Source organism: Cornus florida, unplaced genomic scaffold, assembly GCF_030987335.1.
Source record: "Cornus florida cultivar Cherokee Brave unplaced genomic scaffold, ASM3098733v1 CherokeeBrave_3.0.0_Hap2_Chr08, whole genome shotgun sequence".
In the NCBI taxonomy this organism is placed as follows: Eukaryota; Viridiplantae; Streptophyta; class Magnoliopsida; order Cornales; family Cornaceae; genus Cornus; species Cornus florida.
The window spans coordinates 13,892,761-13,915,000 of record NW_026775578.1 but is presented as its reverse complement, the minus strand read 5'-3'; the positions used below and the strand labels follow the sequence as shown (position 1 = coordinate 13,915,000).

General features: G+C 34.1%; 2 protein-coding genes across 7 annotated transcripts in view; one reads left to right on the top strand and one right to left on the bottom strand.

Moving 5' to 3' along the window:
• The first annotated feature begins 3,413 nt into the window (after positions 1-3,413).
• Positions 3,414-18,686, top strand: LOC132269506 (phototropin-1). 3 transcript variants are annotated; one of them, XM_059770719.1, is made up of 25 exons: positions 3,414-3,931; positions 5,966-6,529; positions 6,847-7,021; positions 7,110-7,292; positions 8,948-9,039; positions 9,756-10,029; positions 10,365-10,584; positions 10,713-10,783; positions 10,884-10,990; positions 11,175-11,224; positions 11,340-11,444; positions 11,671-11,730; positions 11,837-11,926; positions 12,344-12,420; positions 13,217-13,301; positions 13,555-13,635; positions 13,988-14,091; positions 14,966-15,015; positions 15,528-15,634; positions 15,744-15,866; positions 16,664-16,715; positions 17,221-17,333; positions 17,630-17,770; positions 18,221-18,325; positions 18,443-18,686. In XM_059770719.1, the coding sequence occupies exons 2-24, from the start codon at positions 5,968-5,970 to the stop codon at positions 18,320-18,322; spliced, it is 3,024 nt and encodes a 1,007-aa protein (XP_059626702.1). In that variant the 5' UTR covers positions 3,414-3,931; positions 5,966-5,967; the 3' UTR covers positions 18,323-18,325; positions 18,443-18,686. The 3 variants fall into 3 exon arrangements, with proteins under 3 accessions (XP_059626702.1, XP_059626704.1, XP_059626703.1); XM_059770721.1 differs by having other exon boundaries at positions 18,411-18,686; XM_059770720.1 differs by lacking the exon at positions 3,414-3,931 and adding an exon at positions 5,714-5,874.
• An 898-nt stretch (positions 18,687-19,584) lies between these two features.
• LOC132269505 (DNA-directed RNA polymerase III subunit 1) overlaps positions 19,585-22,240 on the bottom strand; it is a 90,362-nt gene continuing 87,706 nt past the window's right edge. For all 4 annotated transcript variants that reach the window (XM_059770715.1, XM_059770714.1, XM_059770716.1 and 1 more), the window contains one exon: positions 19,585-20,086. In XM_059770715.1, the coding sequence (XP_059626698.1) occupies positions 20,014-20,086 (73 nt within the window). In that variant the 3' untranslated portion in view covers positions 19,585-20,013. The remainder of the gene's footprint in view (positions 20,087-22,240) is intronic.

Sequence of the window (22,240 nt, the reverse complement as noted above, 5' to 3'; positions counted from 1 at the left end):
AAAATTTATGTCATTTCATAAATTTCTCAATAAACTAGGATGGATGACGACAAATAGTAAGTAATACAGTAACATTTAAATTTTGCTCTTAATCCTTCACCAATACCACTCTATCTTCTTTTACGCTAAAAAGAAAAGAAAAGAAAATTAAATAATCACAATAAAAGAAATAGTGATACTCAAATAAAAAAGTTGTAGTAAATTGTCTAATTCAATAATTTTGATTAGTTATTTATATAAAATACAAGCAAATTGAGGATCTTATTTTCTTATTTTTTACATAAATGACCTATTAAAAATTATAAGTCTGACAATTCACTGCAAGTACACTGTAGAAGAAAAAAATCCAATAAATTTTGCCCTATTAGACCTCAATAATAAGACTTCCAAATTTCTAATTTCCGTGGTTACTTAAATCCACATATCCAAATATGTAGATCAATTCAATCATAATTTAGTTTGCAAATTATATGTTAGGGTGAGTGTGATCTAAATACTTTTTTTTTTTTCCTAAATGAATATGATCTAAATACTTTTAATCTAAGTTATATAAAGCAAGAATAAGAACAAGTGAAAAGACGATAAAATTTAAATCATAAAGAATAGACATTATTGAAAATACGTACAAAATATAAGAATAATGGTGTTACTGTGTGACTTAACTTTTAACCAATGAACCCGTTAAAAAAGAAGTGATTATCCTCAAACCGAAATGATATTTTGAATTTTTACCCTCACTTTTTCCTCCTTCATATATGATTTACATATTCAATTGTATAATGATTTAATAATAATTTGAAATCTCTAAGATTTTTTATTTTTATTTTTACTGTTATTTATTCCTCGTATTACTTTTTTCCAGACACAGCAAATGGGCGGGACCACTCTAGGTTCTACTTCTATAGTTTTGTCTCAAAAAGTGGGTCTACAAGGAAAAGGAAGGCACTTGGGCTCGGGCAACATATTGTGAATGATGTGACCTAGCAAAGCTTGTGACCAGATAAGATAATAGCCCAAAGAAGTTATTCACATGGTCGTGGGTCCCAATGCCCGCTGGGCCTACTACAACTTCATCATCAAATAATTTATTAATTAATTAATAAAAATTAAACGAGTAATGTTAGAAAATCCGACCACTTTAAAGAATGAAAATTACTGTCAGCATTACCCACCAAAAAACGTAGTTAAAATTATCAATGCCCTAAAAAGGTGATTAGCTATTTAGATGGGGATATGAAAATGCCAACATCACTGCAAGTAAAAGCTTTGATTGTTTTCATGAATTGTAGAGTGTAGCTATCCAAGGAGTTGTGTGGACTTGTTGTGAAAGCTACTTAAAACTGATCCCAACTTGTAATTTCAAGTAGCCAAGTGTGAAGGTAATATTTGAAACTCTCTAGATTCACGATAACAATCCATTTTAAAACTTTCATTGATTTATTGATATTTTAAGATATTAAATAAAGGTCATAAATTGAGTAATTTATACCCACACCATTTCTCCTAAGATTTTAGGTTATTATTATTATCATTAATTATTTTTATTTTTTTGTGTTTACCATAGTGATATCAGACCTCTTAAAATATTTTACAATTTATTATTGAACACATGTAGTTTACCCATCTCACATACACCAAGAAAATTCTATGGAGGAGGTCCCAAGGAAATTCGATCTTCCCATCTAAAAAATTGGGTTTGGATATAAGGTGTGTGTATATATGTATATATATATATTTTTTTTTTTTTGGTTTTAATACCCTCCCTAAATGTTGTCAGGTCAGATTGATTTGGTGTAATCTAAGAAGATATGAAATTGGATTTTGCAATTGTAGATTACCAAAACAGCACCTCCATGCATTTGGAGTGTAGATTACCCCACTTGACTATTATTTTGAATTCATTACTCTAAACAGCAAAAACCCTAAACATACGAACATGCCCACGGACACCACCATTTGCTACTATCAAAGTCGGTTCTTCGGTCGCCTAAGACCTGCCAGCAAAACAAGGTTCCATTAGATTTTTTTACATTTAGATTCGGTTTGTAAAATATCAAAATATTTTCTTTTTTCAAGTAATATTTTTCTTCTTCCTTATAATTTTTTCTTTTTTGATAATTGACAAAGATATAAATTGAAGTTGAGGTTAAGTTCATAGGGTGGAAGTATAAAAATTACTTGGATAAATTATTTTTTAAAAAAAACTAAATACCAATATATATATATATATATATATATATATATATATATATATATATATATTTTACATCCAAATAAAACAGTACGTTTTGGAAGCAGTGCCAATGTATACTCTTTCAAAAACTCCTGATGCAAGTCTATCTTGAAGATGGAATGAGATAGTCACAATAAATAAGAAGTACAAAACAGCAGTGCCAATGTATACTCTTTCAAAAATCTTGATGCAAATCTATCTTGAAGATGTAATGAGATAGTCACAATAAATAAGAAGTATAAAACATCACGAGGGTGGAAAAATTAATTAAAAACTAGATTTATAAGATGAAGATCTTAAATTCAAACCAACGGATCAGTGACCTAGCGATATCGGTCTCTTACTTCTCAAAGGGAGGTCAGGATTTCAAGTCTCAGAAAAGACATGTATGTATGAGTACCAATTAAGAAAAAAAAAAATCTTAAATTCAATTCACTCCCTTAGAGCCCTTAAAGCTAGCCTCTAAATTTTTTTGTACAACTCACATGTATGTGAAGAGTCACATGTGTAAGTGTTGGGATATGTCCGATACTTATGTTATACCGCAAAGAATCCCAACTCCTCCCACAAACATTGTCAAGGAGTCTATCCGGTCCAACTTCACCACCAAGATGAATCTTTTACCTTAGGCTTTCGTCGCATTAGAAAAATCTCTAGCAACTTCACAATAAACTTCGATTCTAAAGTGAATTGTGATATTATACAAGTTTTTCCTTCATCTGTTAGTGTTGGAAAATTTTGCTTTTGTTCGAGTAAGTTTTAGAAGTTTTGCTTTTGTTCGAGTAAGTTTTAGGTTTTAATTCGTGAATAAAATGTGTGAAAATTTTGGTAGATATCATTTGAGTGGGTAAGAAGTTGTTGCAATTAATAACAATGTATAGCACGAAAATATAATAGGTATTTCGAGGATATCGATAATGTTGTATACTATATATGCATTAATGGTAACTATAGAATCAGTACCCCTAAGTAGCACGGTTTATAACTGCCACTCCCAACAACCGATGTTAAAGGTATCCTATTGGTGTTGAGCAGTAAAAAGTTAAAAAGCAATCCATTGTACAAGCAATTTCACATGCAAAATACTGTCTTTTTTGGATGGGCAAAGCAATATAAAAATTTCCAAAAAATTAATTATTTTCTCCTTCTATATATAAAAAGTGAATTTATCCAAACTGTGTTTTGTCACTAGCAAGACACAAAGACATGAGAAGCAAGACTCCACGCCTCCCACACCTTTCTCTCTCTAGTTCTGCGTCTTCTTCTGCTCTTTTTTTTTTTTTTGTTGCCAATTTGTTCCAGTCTGGTCATAGGTGGGGATTTGATTTTCTGAATCACAAAAAACAAATAATTGTTTCCTGAAAAAGTTTTCTTCCTTTTTAAAAATCTTTCATGATTGAATTTCAAGGCATATATAGGAGTACGTGTAGAGCCATGTGAATTGTAGGCACCCAGGGATGGGAAGCAAAACCTTTTCCACAATCATTCTCTTAAATTTTCTTTTCTCTCGGCCTTTTCGCCATTAAAAAGTCTTCTCTCATTCATCCTCTTCTCGTCGTTTTCAATCATCTCTGCTTCTCTCTCTCTCTCAAGTCATTTCGATCTTCATCATATAGTTCGATTTGTTCGTTCTTTGCAGTGAAGGTAAAAGGTCCACCAATTGAGCAAGCTCTCTCTCTCTTCTCTGCTTCATTTGAGGTAATTCTCCGAGATTCTCATAGTATTTAATCATTTCTTGACTTTTTCTGTTTGTTTGCTAGTCATTTGAAAGATGAAGTGAATTTTAGTTTTGGATTTCATTCATGTTTCATATATGTGTTTAGTTCTCAACACATGAAAGAAGCATATTTGAGAGTGAATTTGTATTAAGATCACCTAAATGGAGATAATTTCTGTAAAAATTTTTCTGCTTCCAAGCAATGGAAAGTTCATAAACCAAAATTCTTGATCATTATTATTATTATTTTTGCTGCAAATTCATGTACTCGTTTCGAAAATTATATTTCGAGTATTTTCAATCCCAATTGTTGACTTATGTTTGCATTGTTTTGTCACAAAATCAGCAAGTTCATATTTACTGGGAAAAAAGAAAAAAACATGAAGTTCATATAAAGTCAGTCTGTTAATAACATTACTTTTTGGAAATTCTGATTTTTTTTGTCTTTCTTTTGTTTTGTTGCTCTTTATAGCTTTTACAAATATCTTTTTTTTTTTCTTTTAATTTTATTAAGTTATATGATCAGTCTTTGTAGTTAATAATTAGTTAATTAAACACATTGCACACTTTTAGACGGATCATCTTTAATTATTAGTCAATAAATCAAAAAATATATATATATATAAATAACTTTCTTGTTTTTTGAGTTATAATGAACGTCTTAAATGTGATAGTGAGAACGTCGTCTCTCGTGACCATCACTCTCATGGACAGCAAAGATTGGCCTGTACGTTGCGACCCTTTTCTTTAATTAGCAAACTACTCAGACAAATCTGTGTGAGTTTGTGTATTGGAATATAAGTTTTTAGCAATTTAGCTGTTTCTAACTAGGGTTACAGTAATCTTGTCTTTCGTACTGACCCAACATGTTCCCAGCTGACCAAATTGCCCTTGAAAATGTAAGGTGCTCAGAGGTCTTTGTTGTGAACAAACCATAGCTAACATATGTTTATTCATTTGAGGTACTTGAAATGACATAAAACCCCCTGAAAATAGTGCTATTAACTCCAATGTTCTTCGGATCCTTCATGTGTGTCATGCACCTGCAGTTCCAAAACATCACTCTCAATCCTCACCTACAACTGGTCTCTGTGTGAGACCCACCACAGATGTGTTGATATAGCTAGATTTTTATTAGGGAACTTATGCTATATATGAATCTATAGAGCATCAATATCTACTATGCACAAAACACTTTCCTTTTTCTAATATATAAATATAGGGTTAGGTAGAGTCGTTAGTGTTCCTCCTTGATCCACGACTCTTGGAATTAGGAGAAGTGATTGTGCGAGCCGGATATGCCATGTGATTAGTACGTTGGATCAGCCAACGGAAATTTACTAAGCACTGTAATTGGTCTCCATACTTGAAAAATATTTTTTAAAACGATTCTTCATTAAATGAATTGTAAAATTTTTATTGACCGGACATACCAATCGACTTAGATATAGATCTAAGCTTTGACACAACGTTTCGAATTTGTACTCCCATACTAAATTGTGGAAGAACCAAATAATTTATTATGGTGTTTTTATTATGTATTTGTCATATTGCACCCTCAAGTAATTTAAATCATTCATGCAATAACTACGTTATATTATTATTAATTTTTAATATTGCATTTTACCAGGTAATTATTATATTACGATGTTATGCATTGTTACACTAGCGGTATAACATGCCTGCATGCTTAGATTCCCTCCACAGGAGGGGACCAAAATTTACAATCGAATCGGGAGTCCATGGCTCCCCTTCCACTTGATGGATTGTGAGAGATCCGAACACGACTCCACATCAACAATCAAGTGGATGGGAGCCGTTTCGCTCTCCTTCCGAAGGCTTCCTTTGTTACTATCATCTTTCATAATTAAAATTTAAAATGAACAAATGTCATATTAGATTCTTTTTCACTGTGTGGAGTTAGGTATTGTTCTTTTAGAATATGTGTATAAATATGTACATGTGTTGAGGTACGGATTGCATTTTTGTTGATTTGGTGTGTGATATTCATGCAGAGATGGAACAATCAGAACATGCACAAAAGCCCGCGTCCCTCTTACCACCACTGCCCAGAGACCAGCGAGGCTCACTGGAAGTGTTCAATCCGTCCACTTACAATTCCAGGCCCGCCAACCCGAGTTTGCGCTCGCAGCCCACGTGGCAGAGCTGGATAGAGCCACGTGACAATCCAGAGCTGGAGCAACCCAAGCTTTCCTCCAAGTCGGGTCGAGCAAACGCCGACGAAATCACCTCATGGATGGCCCTCAAGGACCTCATGAGTACTCCTCCACCGCCACCACAATCGCCACCGTTCGTCCAGACGACCATCTCGACGATCATGAACGATCCAGATGGTCAAAAGTCAGCGACTGCATCTCCGTCACCGGGTCAAGTTGGCACCGCCGCTCAACGAGCAGCGGAATGGGGACTAGTTCTCAAAACGGACAACGAAACTGGCAAGTTCAAAGGCGTTAAAGTGAGAAATTCGGGAGATGACCCGAATAACAAACCCGGGAGCTCAACAAGGAACTCGGGTAACTCGATGCGGAGCTCCGGTGACTTATCGGATGATGGGGGAGGTAAAGTACACTGACAAATTTATAATTTAGAAATTATTTGCAATTTTTAGTGTAAGGAACAATTTAGACAAAAATGCATAAATCAATTGGAATAAATGAATTGCAATTCACCATTTTTTATTTTTATTTTTTTATTTAACAAATAAAAATGAATCAACTTGAAATAAAAATGAAAAAAATTTAATTTATTTAAATTTTAAATCAATTTTTTTTTTTTTTTTTTCTAATTTCAAATTCAAAGAGTTGATTTAATATCTTCAAAAAAAAAATTGTAATAAGATGGGAATAGATAGTAATTTGAGAATTTTGTCATACAGGCAAGGAAAGAGGAGGTCTGAGAGTATCCGAGGACATAAAAGATGCATTATCGACTTTTCAACAGACATTCGTTGTTTCGGATGCTACCAAACCCGACTACCCGATCATGTATGCAAGTGCGGGCTTCTTTAAGATGACTGGTTATACATCAAAAGAAGTAGTCGGCAGAAACTGGTAACAATTGTGATCTTCTTTGTAACTGTCGGTCATTAACAAGGTTAATAGGGGTATTTAAGACATTTTGTTGGTATGGTGGGTGCAGTCGGTTTTTACAGGGTGCAGGAACCGACCCGGAAGATGTGGCAAAGATCCGGGAAGCACTGCAGGCCGGGAAGAATTACTGTGGGAGGTTACTGAATTACAAGAAAGACGGGACCCCTTTTTGGAATCTTCTCACAATAGCTCCTATCAAGGACGAAACTGGAAAAGTACTCAAATTTATAGGGTAAGTTTCACATTATAAATCTTTGATTCTTATCTACGATGTCCTCTACTCAAGCCAAAATAATACGGAGTAACAAATATATACCATACTTTTTAATAATAATAAATAAATAAATATCTTGTTGAAAGAAGTCCATTTTACGAAATTTGGTCAAAGTGACAAGTTGATCTCTCGTGACCTGTACTAGAAAAAATATTTTATGGTATCTAGCATTAGTTATACAGTAAAAAGTTAAATTAAGTAAATATTTTAGCTGATTTCTTTCTTTCTATGTGTGAAAGATTTGGGAAAACATTAAATTTCTAAAAGTAAAAAGTAAGTATAGGTCCTCATGTGAAATATATTTATCCATTTTTGGACAGATGTATGTTAGTCTGGAGACAGGATTAACTTAGAAAGTCACCCTTTTCCCCTACTTAACCGCTTCTCTCTCTCTGTTGGGAGAACAGTAAATTTCTAAAAGTAAAAAGTAAACCTCATGTGAAAGGTATCCATCTCTCTGTCCCATATTTTTATCAAATTTTGGACAGATTATGTTTAGTGGATCTGGAGATTGGATTAATTTAAAAAGTTACCCTTTTCCCAACTTACCCCCACCACCCCTCTCTCATGTGAGAAAAGAAAAGGTTGTGACACCTGTCACACCACCTTTTGTTTGGCTTTTATTTTTAACTTTTTTTTTAACCTGGGGACAATTAGGACTATATCAGCCACATGACATGAAGTTACTATTCATGACAATACATACTATCCACTAATTTGTGGGCTTTTGATTCATTTTTCAAATAACAAAATGAGTGGCTATTATAGACGCAAAGAGGAAGCAGCAGTAGTGCCTTTTGTCCTTCCTATAATGCTTTCACTTTTCTTGCCGACTGGGCTCTATCCCAAACCTTATCATTTTGATAGATTCAGTTCTTGATAGGGATGGAATTGAAACGTGGGCCTTTTTTTACCCAATTATTTCTACCTTTTTTTCTTTGGCTAACTGGTCCATCTTTTTCTAGGCATTTTCAAGATTCAATCTTTGATGTTTACTTGATATGGGTCTGCGGATCGGGCCCAATTTTGATCCGGTTTAAACTTTAATCCAACCAATTGTGTCCTCATTTGACAATCGAGTCACTCAAGTTGTTACAAGTGGGATTAGTCCCACAACGGAATATACAGTACTACCCAACAGATTAAATAAATTTTTGGATAAATGTACAAACTTTCACCTGTTACAATTGGTATCAGAGATAGAGTCAGACCCAGTCCTTGATCTGGTGTCACGTCAAACGCTCGATTCGGAGGTGTCTGGGTTTTCTTTCTGGGTAGATAGGGTGGCCCGACTGCAACGAGGGAGTTGCGCAAGTTCGGGTGAGGGAGAATATTATAAGTGAGACTTGTCCCACATCGACTTCAAAGTATAAACTCCAATAATTTAACATTTGATGTCACAGGGTGGTCCCACTGGACCGCACAAATTCACTAGTAAACAATTGTTGAACTTTTGATTTTTTTTTTTTTCCTCCCAGTATAGTAGAAATCAATAATAATAATAATAATAATAACAATTATAAAACTTTGGTTACAATTTCTTTTAATTTTAATTTTTTTTAATAATTCATGTGGATAACATTAATTATTTTTCTTTGGTGATTTTTTTGCAGAATGCAAGTGGAGGTAAGCAAGCATACAGAAGGGTCCAAGGACAAGGCGGTCCGTCCCAATGGGCTGGCTGAATCTTTGATTCGATATGATGGTACTCACTGTACACCTCCTATTACACATTCTCACTAAGCTTTAATGGACCACATAATTTACATAATATCTTATGTATATATGGTGCTTGATGATATGCTACAGTCTACACAGCACTAAAAAAAACATGTTCATCTTAAGAGCATCCTTGATTTGTTAATAGAATATATTGGCCTTCTAACAATATATATCTATATATATGTATATATGGATTCATTGGCTTTATATAATACTCCATAGTACTCAAAAGTATTTAGAAAGTATTGATTAGAATCTTAATTACTCTCAGTCTGCTCTATCATGTTCACAAGTTATCGCTAACCAGTAACCAAGATAGCCAAAGACACTAATATTGTGTTCGGTTGCACGAAATTGGTGCTTTGAAATTGAAATTAGAGAAAATTTACTGGTTTTTATAAAAATTCCCATCTCAGTGTGGTTCCTCTTATGAAGTCTCGGGAAGGAAATCTGCAAAATGACTGTCCTTATATATACAAACTCGCTTTCTTAATATGACTAGCTACACGAAGTAATGTCTTACATATGAGTAAATTGTGTCTAAAAAAAAATTCAGTGACTACTTTGAAGCCTTTTTAGCAGATATACATTTTCAATTGGTAACAGCATAGTTTGTATATATGAATATATAACAGAATCAAAACAATGTCATATTGTCATTTGAAAATGCTGGTCACTAATTAGCAAGCTGTTTTGCAGCTCGTCAGAAGGAGATGGCTACGAGTTCATTGACTGAGCTAGTGCATGCTGTGAAGAGACCACGGGCACTCAGTGAATCAATGAATCGACCCTTCATGAGGAAATCAGGAGGAGGCGGTGAACAAGAAAGATCTGAAGCGCTAGGGAGGCGAAACTCAGAGAATATTCCTCCTGCTAGACGGAATTCACTCAGTGGTACAAGAAAATCAATGCAGCGAATCAGCGAGTTGCCTGAAAAAAAACATAAAAAAACTGGCCGACTTTCTTTCATGGGGTAATTCATTTTATAGCCATTAGTCATTATTTTCAATAAAGACGTGTCTATATGTGTATATGATTAAATGCACATGTTTACACACACACACACACACACATATATGATTCATGGCATGCCATAAAATTTTGGCATACTTCTAAGCTGCGGGGTGATTATCATTCTTAATTCGTGTTATTTTCTATATTCAAGAGGAATTTTATATTTAAGTTCACATTTACTAGACTGAAATGAGAACAAAAAAGGTGACCAAACTTTTATAATGAACTCTATGAATCCTTACATGCATACATATACAAATACTCTTATATTATATCACTATTTTCTTGCTTTAGGATTATGAAGAAAAGTCGTCCTAGTGCTCATGAGAAGGAGGAGGAGTTGTTTGATACTGAAGATGTTGTGGATGATGATGATGAGAGCGAGGATGATGAGAGGCCTGATGACAAAGTAAGGCAGAAGGAAATGAGAAAGGGTATTGACTTGGCTACAACACTTGAACGTATAGAGAAAAATTTTGTCATTACCGATCCTAGGCTGCCTGATAATCCAATTGTAAGACTACTAGTTCAAATTTATATTCCACAAAAACAAATGATGTTTTTATTTATTATTTGATCTTACAAACAGCAAAAGAAGATGTAATATGTTTGTTTGATAATTTTGATTGCTTGGATTTTCAGATTTTTGCATCGGATAGCTTCTTGGAGCTGACAGAGTATAGTCGAGAAGAAATCTTAGGAAGAAATTGCAGGTAACAAAACATTGATATTGGGAAATGTTCGAAGTTCAGGTTTTTTGTTTTGTTTTGTTTTCCTTCCGGGATTTCTGTACTTTTGGTTGAATTGATGCAGGTTTCTTCAAGGCCCCGAAACTGATCCAGCTACTGTGAGGAAAATTAGAGATGCAATTGATAATCAAACAGATGTTACCGTGCAGCTCATTAACTACACCAAGACTGGTATGGTTAACATTTGGCATTTCCATATTCTAATGAACACTCTAAATTAATATAAGTGTTCCTCTACAATGTCTATCTGCTTGTGTATTGGTTGCATTACTTTTGCTATAATAATGACTGAGAACCTGACCTTGATTAAATTTTTTGGCGCCATATTAATTAAATTTCTCTGAAATGACCCTAGGCAAAAAGTTCTGGAATTTGTTTCATCTGCAGCCTATGCGTGACCAAAAGGTAAAATGACCATCATAACAAGAGACATGGTCTTGTGGTTCTAAATGTTTTTTTTGTTTATTAGCTAACAATCAACTGTCAATAACCAATAATTTTCATTGGTTTCTGTAAACAGGGGGAAGTACAGTACTTTATTGGGGTACAACTGGATGGCAGTGAACATGTCGAACCACTTCAGAACTGTATTCCCGAGACTACAGCACAAGAGAGTGCAAAACTGGTATCAACCTTTTATATTGTTCATTGATTTATTCTATACTCTATTTTTCATTGTTTTTGCATGTGATTTTTTATTTGTATACACAATTGAGCTGGTGTGCATTTACAAACGTACAGGCGCGCGCACATACAATGGAACGCAATAACATACTTCATATATGGTCTTACAGTGACTGGTAGAAACATTTTTATGTCTTACTGAAAGAGTTTTCTTTGTACACTCTCAGGTGAAAGAAACTGCTGAAAATGTTGATGATGCGGTTAGGGAACTTCCGGATGCCAATATGGTAAAGTCCAAATATTCAACACTAAAATGATATATTTTTTTTTGGTAAGAAATTTTAATAATTCCAAGGCTTAGAAATTTGTGACAAACTCCATATTTAAATGCAGAAACCAGAGGATTTATGGAGTAATCATTCAAAATTAGTTCACCCGAAGCCCCATAGGAAGGACAGTTCACCTTGGAGAGCTATTCAAAAGGTATAGTACTTTTGACAAATATTTGCACCTCTGTATTCTGACAAAATTTTACTACTTAAATGGAGTCAAGGCTTAATTGTTGTTTACGTAACGAAATTCATATGGATTTTATAGTTATTTCTGTTCCTCTATTAATATAGTTTTAAGGCCATGCACTTCAACTCAACACTTTGAAGGCTTGTATCAATTTGCATGAATTGTTAATGATTTATGTCATTGTGCATGAACTTGGCACGCATTCAATTGAGTGGTTTCAAAGAAAACATCTGGAATCTTTGTTTATACATAATGTAGCATTTAAAACAGATTTATCTATTGTCCTGGTGATCCTGCATTTTTTTTATCTCACTTTGTTGCTTCTCTTGCATTTATTATCTCATTAGGTCATTCATGTGCCATATGATTCATGCTTTGCAGATTCTAGATAGTGGGGAACAAATAGGCTTGAAGCATTTTAAGCCAATAAAGCCCCTGGGATCTGGTGATACGGGCAGGTTTGTCAATTGCTCTCAGTATATTTTTCTTTCAGTTTGGAGGGACTTTGTGGTCTTACTTTGTATTTGATGGTTCTTGTTTTGGTTCATGAGATCTGTTTACATCATATGCGGAGTTCATATTAGGAAGAGTTTGTTAGTATTGGTGCATCAATAAATCCCGTAAATTGTCACAACAATGAATGGGGTGATGAACATCATATTCTGCAACGCCAACCTCTGTCATATCTTACATTAGAATGTTGTGATTGATAAGAATATTATCTTTTTTTATAAAAAAAAAAAAGAACTCATGACAGAAGTGAGACAACTCTGCATTGTAGGGGTTGAAATTTGATATATTTATATTGAAAGACCAGAGTTGGTATTCAACATTATCTGCAGTTATATGTCCCTAATAAGATAGGATCACACCCTTCACTCATGTACTAGGGAAGTGCTCTCAATTTGCTTTAGTAGGTGTAAGTCCTGGTTTGTTACTATAGATGCATTTTTGATGTTCTTGCTATAGCTGTTTCCACCACTGTATGACATAAGTCATATAGTGAATAAATATGGCTAGATTTACTGAATAATTTTTTTTATGTTCGTTATTATACACGGACTGAAATATGTAAGCTATATAAAAAATATAATGGATCATCTGAACCTACAATAGTTTTTCCTTCTGAGAATTCTTGAAGGAGAATTGAGTTATTTTTTAGGGCTAGTCCCAATATCAATTTCTTCCATTTTTTCTGCTTTGACTTTTACTTTTTCATGGAGATAAAGACATAACTTACCGACTGTATGGCAGTGTGCATTTGGTGGAACTGTGTGGAACTGACGAATACTTTGCAATGAAAGCCATGGATAAGAATATTATGCTCAACCGTAACAAGGTATTGAAATCTTCCATCTTCCCCCCACCTCTCTCTTTCCCTCTTAGTTTCACCGGTTTCATGTTCTATGGAAAACACTGTTTATGATGTACCAATGTAGAACCAATTAAGATATTACTTCCTCACCATCTTGTTAGGGTCGCAATCTGTCATATTTATTGAGGCATTGATTTTCATGTGAATTTAATAAATCATTTAGTGCCGGCATTCTCTCCTTTCTCTTGACAGAATTCCTTTCCTTTCTTCATTGCAGGTGCATAGAGCTTGTGCAGAAAGAGAAATCCTGGACATGTTAGATCACCCTTTTCTTCCTGCATTGTATGCTTCATTTCAGGTTAGACATATTGTATGAACTCAGAAAGTAGAATATGGATTTGCACTAAAGATATATGTAGAGGACTGCTATGAGCGGAGGAAACTGATTGTTTAAAGTACTTAACCCCTCTTCATGGATGCAAGAAACTTGAAGCATAAATATTAAACTTTCATGCATGCAAATTTCCTGATGGATTCGTTATAATAGGATTTCCATTTGAATGCCATACACTTGTGTTCTCAAAAGTTTCCCCTATTCTTTTTGCTTCAAATTCAAAATAAGTTAGCAGTTGATATGAAAAGACAGACTTGTCCAATTCCCTCAATTTTATATGGTTTTCTTGAAATATAAATATTAATTTATTTTGCAGACCAAAACACATATTTGTCTCGTAACGGATTACTGCCCTGGTGGAGAGCTCTTCGTGCTTCTGGACAGACAGCCTATGAAGGTTTTGAAGGAAGATGCTGTAAGGTAAAAGAATTTAACAATATTACATTTCGAGTACGAGAGGAGAGCGTTGCATGGTTGTGTGAATTTACTATGGTAGTTTTGAGCATATAGGATTTGAGACATTACCATTGTAGGTTTCGGTAATTTTTCTCTGTATCTGAAGCAAATCCCATAAGCATTTTACTTTAGTCATTTGTATTCCAGCATATTCTACTGCTCATCTTAATTAAAGCCCATTTTTAATCACTTACAAGGCAGTGATCTTGTTAAGTTATTTCATCATTAATTGCTAAATAGAACAATTCAAAACCATTGTTTATTTATTTTATTTTATTTTATTTTGGGCGGTAAGTAAGTTACTTTGTATTAAGAGAAAATAATTTAGTTTACGCTTTTTTTGGTTGGTGCAGTTAGTTTGAACTGTGTTCCTTTCATTTTCTGATCCATACAAAGAATTGATATGGTGTGTGAACTTTTTACCTAATATGGTCCTCAGCTACAAAAATAAAAGGAGACGTGCTATATGAAATTACTTTTTCATGAAGCCATAAGAAATAACTGTAATGAATATATGCTAATGCACATGGATGTATTGTATATTGACCAAAGTTTTTAATCTGATGTAATGTCGTTTAGACATATCTCTTGTGATACTCTTGAGTCTTGACCAATGTCTGACAACCTGTAGGTGTCGCTTGGATACCTGCCTATGAAAATCTAGTGTGCTATGTAATATATGCAAGTTTATGTTTGATAATCTTTGTTTACCATATAGTGAGAAACCTATTGCATCGGCCTGAATATGTAGATTAATCCAACAAGAGAAGGAATTTTTTTTTTTTTTGCTGATATATGACTTGTAATTGAACTGACACAAAGTTGTTGATGTCTGTAGATTCTATGCTGCAGAAGTAGTAATTGCCTTGGAATACCTTCACTGTCAAGGTAGAATTCATCTTTCTTATTTAAAATATTCCTTTAGTTAGAAATCACCTTCAAATAAGTAAGTTTATTGATACTAATTTGAGCATGTCCAAGTTTAAAGATAATGTTTTAACTTTTGTTTTAGTACAAATTGATTATCACTGGAATCTGTATGCTTAGCTTAAATTGTTCATCTGTCTAAAGGATGCTTTATCCCCAACTTCAATCATTCTTCATTCTGGGGTATTCTTGTCCCTACTCTGATTATGTTATACTTCATCCATCAATATAATGCTGACGCTGCACACAATGGATGTAATTTCTAGATAAAAGAATACAAATGATTAGTAATGCTTCAGAGTAATAATGGTATTAAGTCAAGCACTGAAAAAATGGGGGAGAGAGAAAAAAAAACTTACACAATTCAATCTTTGTTTTCTTTGGGAGTCTGCTAAGTGACTGACACTACACACACCTTATAAATAAGAGAATTCGGTCTCTCATATATCATACATTTGCTGTTTACCCTACAGGTATAATTTATAGGGACTTAAAGCCTGAAAATATTTTACTCCAGAACAATGGGCATGTGTCCCTGACAGATTTTGATTTGTCCTGTTTGACATCATGCAAGCCACAGGTGCTTCTACTCTCTAATCTTATTTACTCTATTGAAGGTTATCTTTTCGGAATTCATCTTACTAAGTATGATCACAATACACTCTATTGGGATTGTTATTTTTTTGCAGCTTTTGATTCCAGAGATAAATGAAAAGAAAAAGCATCACAAACGTCAACAAAATCCAATCTTTATGGCTGAACCAATGCGAGCTTCAAACTCTTTTGTAGGAACTGAGGAGTATATAGCTCCGGTTAGTCTAATTTTTTGAACAATATATATATATATATATATATATATATATATTCATTTGAACAAAACATTAATGGATCTCTAGTTATGGGTGCTGCCTCCTTGATTATCATCATTAAATAAATGCATATATTATTGTAGTGATTAGAGATTAAATAGAAAGAAAAAAAAAACTCATATTACGTATTTGCATGCTATGCATTTTTCTGTGGGGCACTACTCAGACATGATAAGCAAAGAATGCATCATTTATGCTTTTATCTTCTACTGCTGTTATGTTCTAGGATTCACCAGTCCTCAGATCTCACTAAAAACTTGTCTCACTGGCTCAATAGATTCATCTTTCAAATTCCAAGCCGCACTGAAATATTTCAAGATTTTAGATTGCCTATTCAGTTTAAATGTCAATCATAGTGGTGGCACTTAGAATCATATTTTCAGGTATAGGTGTAAGGTTCCGATATGAACTTTGATTAAGCTAAAAGGAAGTATTAGAAGTATTACGAGTTAAGCTACAGATAAAATATTGTGCCTTCGAAGAAAAAATACAAATAAAATTTAAAACTATTGAGGGCCAGGGGAGTTGCTTTTTAGTTTCTTCTGCTATCTTTTGTTCAGTTGGCATAGCTTTCAATATGTAGTTGACAAAAAGGTTTCTTCATTGCAATCTGTTGAGATTGTTCTCTTGGGGTTTAAGTAACTTGTTCGCTCTTAAAAAAAATCCTTTATGTTACATGCTTTCCATTCCTTTCAAAAAAAATTCCGATTAAGAATGCCAATTTTCGTAAAAATGTGCAGGAAATCATAACAGGAGCAGGCCATACTAGTGCGGTGGACTGGTGGGCCCTTGGTAAGCTTGCATTTCTTGATTTCTCTGTAATTAGTTCAGACATCATTTGAGTTATAACTTCTTTTAGAATAACTTCTTTCGGTCAAGCTAAGATTTCCAACTCTTCTGTTTTGAGGCCATACAAAGGCCAGATTGAGTCGGATCTTTTAATAGGAATTATTTTAATCCAAGTATCTTTGGGTCAACCACATGTTTGAGCAAGAGGATTCTGCCAAAGTTGTTCCGATCCATCTATGTACATACAAAAAATGGGAAGGTGAAAAAAAAAAAAAAAAAAAAAAAAAAAAATTGAGACAGAAACATGTTCCTTTGATCTTGGAACATGTTTATTTTTTGAAAATTACTAATATTTATGCAGTAGTACTGCATGAAAATCATGTACTGCACTCTCAAGTTCAGAATGATACAGTTTCCACCTCAATATAAACATCTTTAAAAGTAGTTAAATCTCATTAAAACTCACCTAACAATGTCTTTACTGATCGACTTCTGGTTACTTTGATAGGCATTCTTCTATATGAAATGTTTTATGGATATACGCCGTTTAGGGGAAAGACGAGGCAAAAGACATTTGCCAACATTCTGCATAGGGATCTTAAGTTTCCAGGAAGTGTATCGGTGAGATTTTCTAGCACACTTATTCATTCCCTCTCTTAATAAATTCATAAGATCTCAAAATACAAGTTTGCTGAAACAGCAGTATTGCATAGCCAATAAAAAAGAATCACCTAGTGGACTGGTTTTTTGATTTCACAAGTAATGTATCATTTTATTTATATCACGACACATTTTGTTTCTTATATAGAACTTTAGTTCTACTAAAATAAAACTGACACCAGCCATGGAAATGAAGGATTTTTTATAGAAAAAATTAAAATGCTACAGCATTTGAAAGAAATTTTTACCTTGTGCAGGTAAGTCTTCAAGCAAAGCAGTTGATGTATCGATTGTTACATAGAGATCCCAAGAACAGACTGGGTTCACGTGAAGGAGCAAACGAAGTGAAGAAACACCCTTTCTTTCGGGGTATCAATTGGGCTCTAGTTCGTTGCATGGTAATTACAAAAATCTATATAGTATGAAAATTTAGTTTGGAATTCATAATCAAGGTGAATGAAACCTATTTTTTCCTATCTGTGCTGTTTGGCATGATTTTTTTTCTCTTTTAGCCTAAAATTATTTACTGTTATTTCTGTGGGGATGGGGGGATTTAATTTCACATTGACACCCATAGCGTGCCAAAAAAAATTCATGATTGTTACTTATATTTGTATGGATTGCACAAAGAAAAAGCTTGCCATTAAGGTTGAAAATGTTAAAAATTTGTTAAAGTGTGTACCAGTATTGGTAAATTTATTTTCTGATATAGAAAACAATATTTTACGACGAATATAGTAGCTTCTTAGGCTAGTTAAGGTTGTGAGAGATGATCTGCTGTTCTCTACTTTGCATTGTATGTGTTTTTGTTTAGTTTCTAACGTTAACATATGCCATCAAATCTTCAGAACCCTCCTAAGCTTGATGCTCCTCTTTTTGGGACAAATGAAGATGAAAAGGAAGTTAAAGTTGATCCTGGACTAGAGGATTTACAAAAAAATGTTTTCTAAGAGGTCTCTCTCTCTCTCTCTCTCTTTCTCTCTAGGAGAATTTGAATTTTATTTTATTTTTTATTTTTTTATTACTAATCTGGTGCAGGAACTGTATACAAACATGCGTTTATTGTTCAGGGACACACAATGAGAGGACCAGTCAGAGCGTTTCTACAGGTCCATGAATTAGAAGAATACATTGGTTTTGTATGTTTTTAAGCATCTGAATTTACATTTATAGCTGAGCTTTGTAGGTCTTGCAGCCAAAAGGCAATAAAGGTTCTTGGTCATGTCCTGTTTATTTGTATGCAAAGTTTGATGTTATGTAATCTATGTTCTCATTCATGTTTGAGATGTTCTGTTAATAAATTAGTTTGTGAAATCTCTCTCTGCACGAAGATACTGGAAATGGAAGCATATATATATATATATATATATATATATATATATTAATGGAGGTTAATAAGTTGATTCATCATCATTTTAATGTGTCTCAATACTCCTCGTTATTTCTCTTCAATCAACAACAGACTTTCACCAGATGGATGGATGTTTTTTTCAAAATTCTTCCTCTGTGCACTTCCACTTTTTAGGGTTTATGTTCTGCTGTTCGGACAAAACGTCTCTCAAAGCGAAGGAAGAGAGCCGATTGGGATGGCAAAAGGTTAGAAGTACAGAAAAAAAAAATTTCGACTTAACAAGGAAGAAAATCAATCATTCTCGTATTGGTTCGATTTTTTTATATAATATAAAATAATTACCGAGAGCCATATCACCTAATGGTAACTTCTCTACCTACCAAAGTGAATGGTGAGAGTTTGAAATCCCTGAGGGTCAAAATGGGTGTGTGTGGTGTACGTATTTCTTGCCAATGAATATATATATATATAATAGAAAACAATTCTAATATTTGTTTGACTGACAAAATTTTGAAAGTTTGTCTTCAAGAAGTTCGAAAAACATATAAATTCACATAATAGTAACTGTTAGTTACCTGAAAACAATTTTATTTTCAGAGTAAAAAACAACGGTACTTGCTTTTCTTCCACCAAGCTCAAAACGGATACAAGCTTTAAGAAGATGGAGCCAACTAATTGACCACAAGTCATTAGCCATGCCCCCTAAATAGGCTAACCTCCTCAAAGATATTGGAAACTGATGAATCGATTTAGGTGCAATAAGTCATGTCAATATCGACATGAATTTTTAATTTGTTGATGCATTAGATGAAAATTTTCAATCCTAAACTGAAATGATGGAAATTGATGCTTGCAACTTGGTAAACCAAAAAAATTGAATATTTGATCCCATTATAATAATTTCAAAACTTGAGTAAACAGATACTGCCAGCTATTAGTGTCAATTGCCGCCTTCCAAGTAACTTGCCTGCTACATCAAACAAATTGAGCTTCATTACATCATTTGATGAGATAATTCTGATCACATGACTTGCTGCATATCATATCAAGGTAGAGAGGCGGCCTATAATTCGACTCAACTGTACAAACACCGGCTGCTAAGAAACTTGCAGACCAGTGCATTTGGGTGGCCAGAAGATTGTGCATTCCCGACCACACATAGGACAAAGGTTGGAGGACAAAGGCGCATCTCTCATCCAGAATTTGACCTAATCCGATATATTCACACCAACAAATATCGTCTTCGCTGGGATGAATCAGATATCTTCTTTTATATTTGGAGCTAATCCTTTACTCAGCTTTTGAATCTGATAATTCTTCTATGATTGGTTCCGATCCCTTGCACAGTTGAACCTGCTGAACTCTGTTAAAGGAGAATTCAATCAGCTAAAGCATTCAAAAGATCTCAAAAATAACAAGTCCAAAGGAACTAAAGGTTAGTGTATCATCGGAAGTTTCACAGAACATGAAAATGTAGTGATAAAAATACCAAGGCACGTGGGGCTCAAGAAAATTTAAAGGCCCAACAGTCAGGTTTCTCAATAATGCAAAAGCAATTGAATTGAAGCATACAGACCAAATGACTAATTAAAAACTTGCATTCCAGTTCCATTTTTCTTTTTGGTTATTTTTCTATATTGCTCTCAGCATTAAATCTACAGTTGTGAACCAAAGAGAAGCACACATCAAGAAGTGCATTTGCCACCATGATGTGTGTTATAATGCTCCTGAAGGAATAGCGTAATATCTCTTTCTTTGTTTTTTTTTTTTTTTTCGGGAAGGTCACCTTCTTTAATAGGTTGGTGAACAGATTTGGAAGATTCCACACTAAGCTAAACTATATCTTTTACTAAGGTATCATCTACAAGACTACAATGTACCAAACAGCTTCAATATTATCTAACAACTACTAACTACTTTCTTTAATGTGTAAAGATTGAATCTTTGTATGAAAATACCTTAATCAAGGTACCTTTAAAGTCACAACTTGACTGATACCTTGATGGAGTACCAAGCACGATATGTGCCGAGCATCTCTCAATGGATACATAGTTTCTCTCTCTTCCCCCCCACCCATGACCCACCCACACACAATAAAATAAAAATCTTTTTTATTTATTTATAAAAAAACAAAGATAGGCCAATGAAAAGACTGGAAGAGAGCACATCCAGACAAGCCTTCAATTCAGCTGCGATGCCCCAAAACCCCTAGCATCCAGAACGAACTGCTGCAAAACCCACAGTTTCCATGCGATATGCACTAGGCTTCTCATCTTGCTCCCAGCATAGGCATCAATAGACGTCTTAGGGTGCATGCATGCTGAAACAATTTTGATGGGGTGAGGTAGTACATGGCAAGATAAAGGAAACCTAGTTTTGGATATAAAATGTGGTGGATCATATCATAATTTAGGAGATCATTTTAGTCATTGGTTAAGCTAATGTAGGAAACCCTCCTCTTATCCAATATCCAATGTAACGAAGTCCAAGGACAAGGCACAATGTGCACTGGCTGTTCGTGCAGTGGAGGTTCAGTCTAAATGTATGAAAGTAAACTACTTCCTGGATACCCAGGTGGTTACAAACGTTTCTTATGCTTGACAAAGCATTGCCTCATTTTTATTCTGATTAGTTTAGGATCCATCTGAACAAATGGGATTGTAATTCATGGATAATTAAGGTAAAAGAACCTTTCTTTCGGTAGATTTTGTAGTCTCAAGATTTAAACCAGCAAATGTTTCTGACTTTTGAAACGCGAGACTGTTACCAAAAGCTCTGATACACCAATGTGTGAAACTCACAATCATGCATCAAATTAAAAAGGTAGAGCAAAATTTTTACGAGAAAATCCAAAAGAGAAAAACCATGAGACCTATTCCAGAAAGAGACTACAATCAGGTTAACAATTCCCTCCCCCTAGAACCCTAATTACCTCTAGAAATAAATTACGGTAGACTATCCACCAAAAGTCTCCAAGCCGTTCATCCCCTTGTCAACAAACTAACTTCCTTGTTTCTCTAATGATTGCTTGCCCTTTTCTACTTCGATAATTTATCGGGGATTCAACCAGGAGTTTTGAACTCTTCCTTGATGAACACTCAATCACATATGGTGTAGTCCAAAAAAACACTAGATTGAGAAAAATTTGGAAATTTTCCTCACGAGGATTTTCTATCACTAAATGATTAGAGATTCAATTCATACCTAGTTTGATTACAACCCGATATTTATAGCCAAAATAGGAGTCCTGCACATTTTAGTAAGTAGAATCCTTTGTAATATTGTGCTTTCAAGGGAGTTACCAAAATTACATGTTTGTCATGTTCAATCGATCAAAGCCTACTGGACACTCCTCAATCGATCGACACTTCGATCAATGCATTATGGATTTGAAAAAATATTTTTTTCTGCAAAATCTAAATCGATCAACTATTTGGTCAATGGCTACAGGAAGCATCTCTATCAATGCACACTGTTATACAGTTTAAAAACCAGTTTTGAAATATATATAAAATTG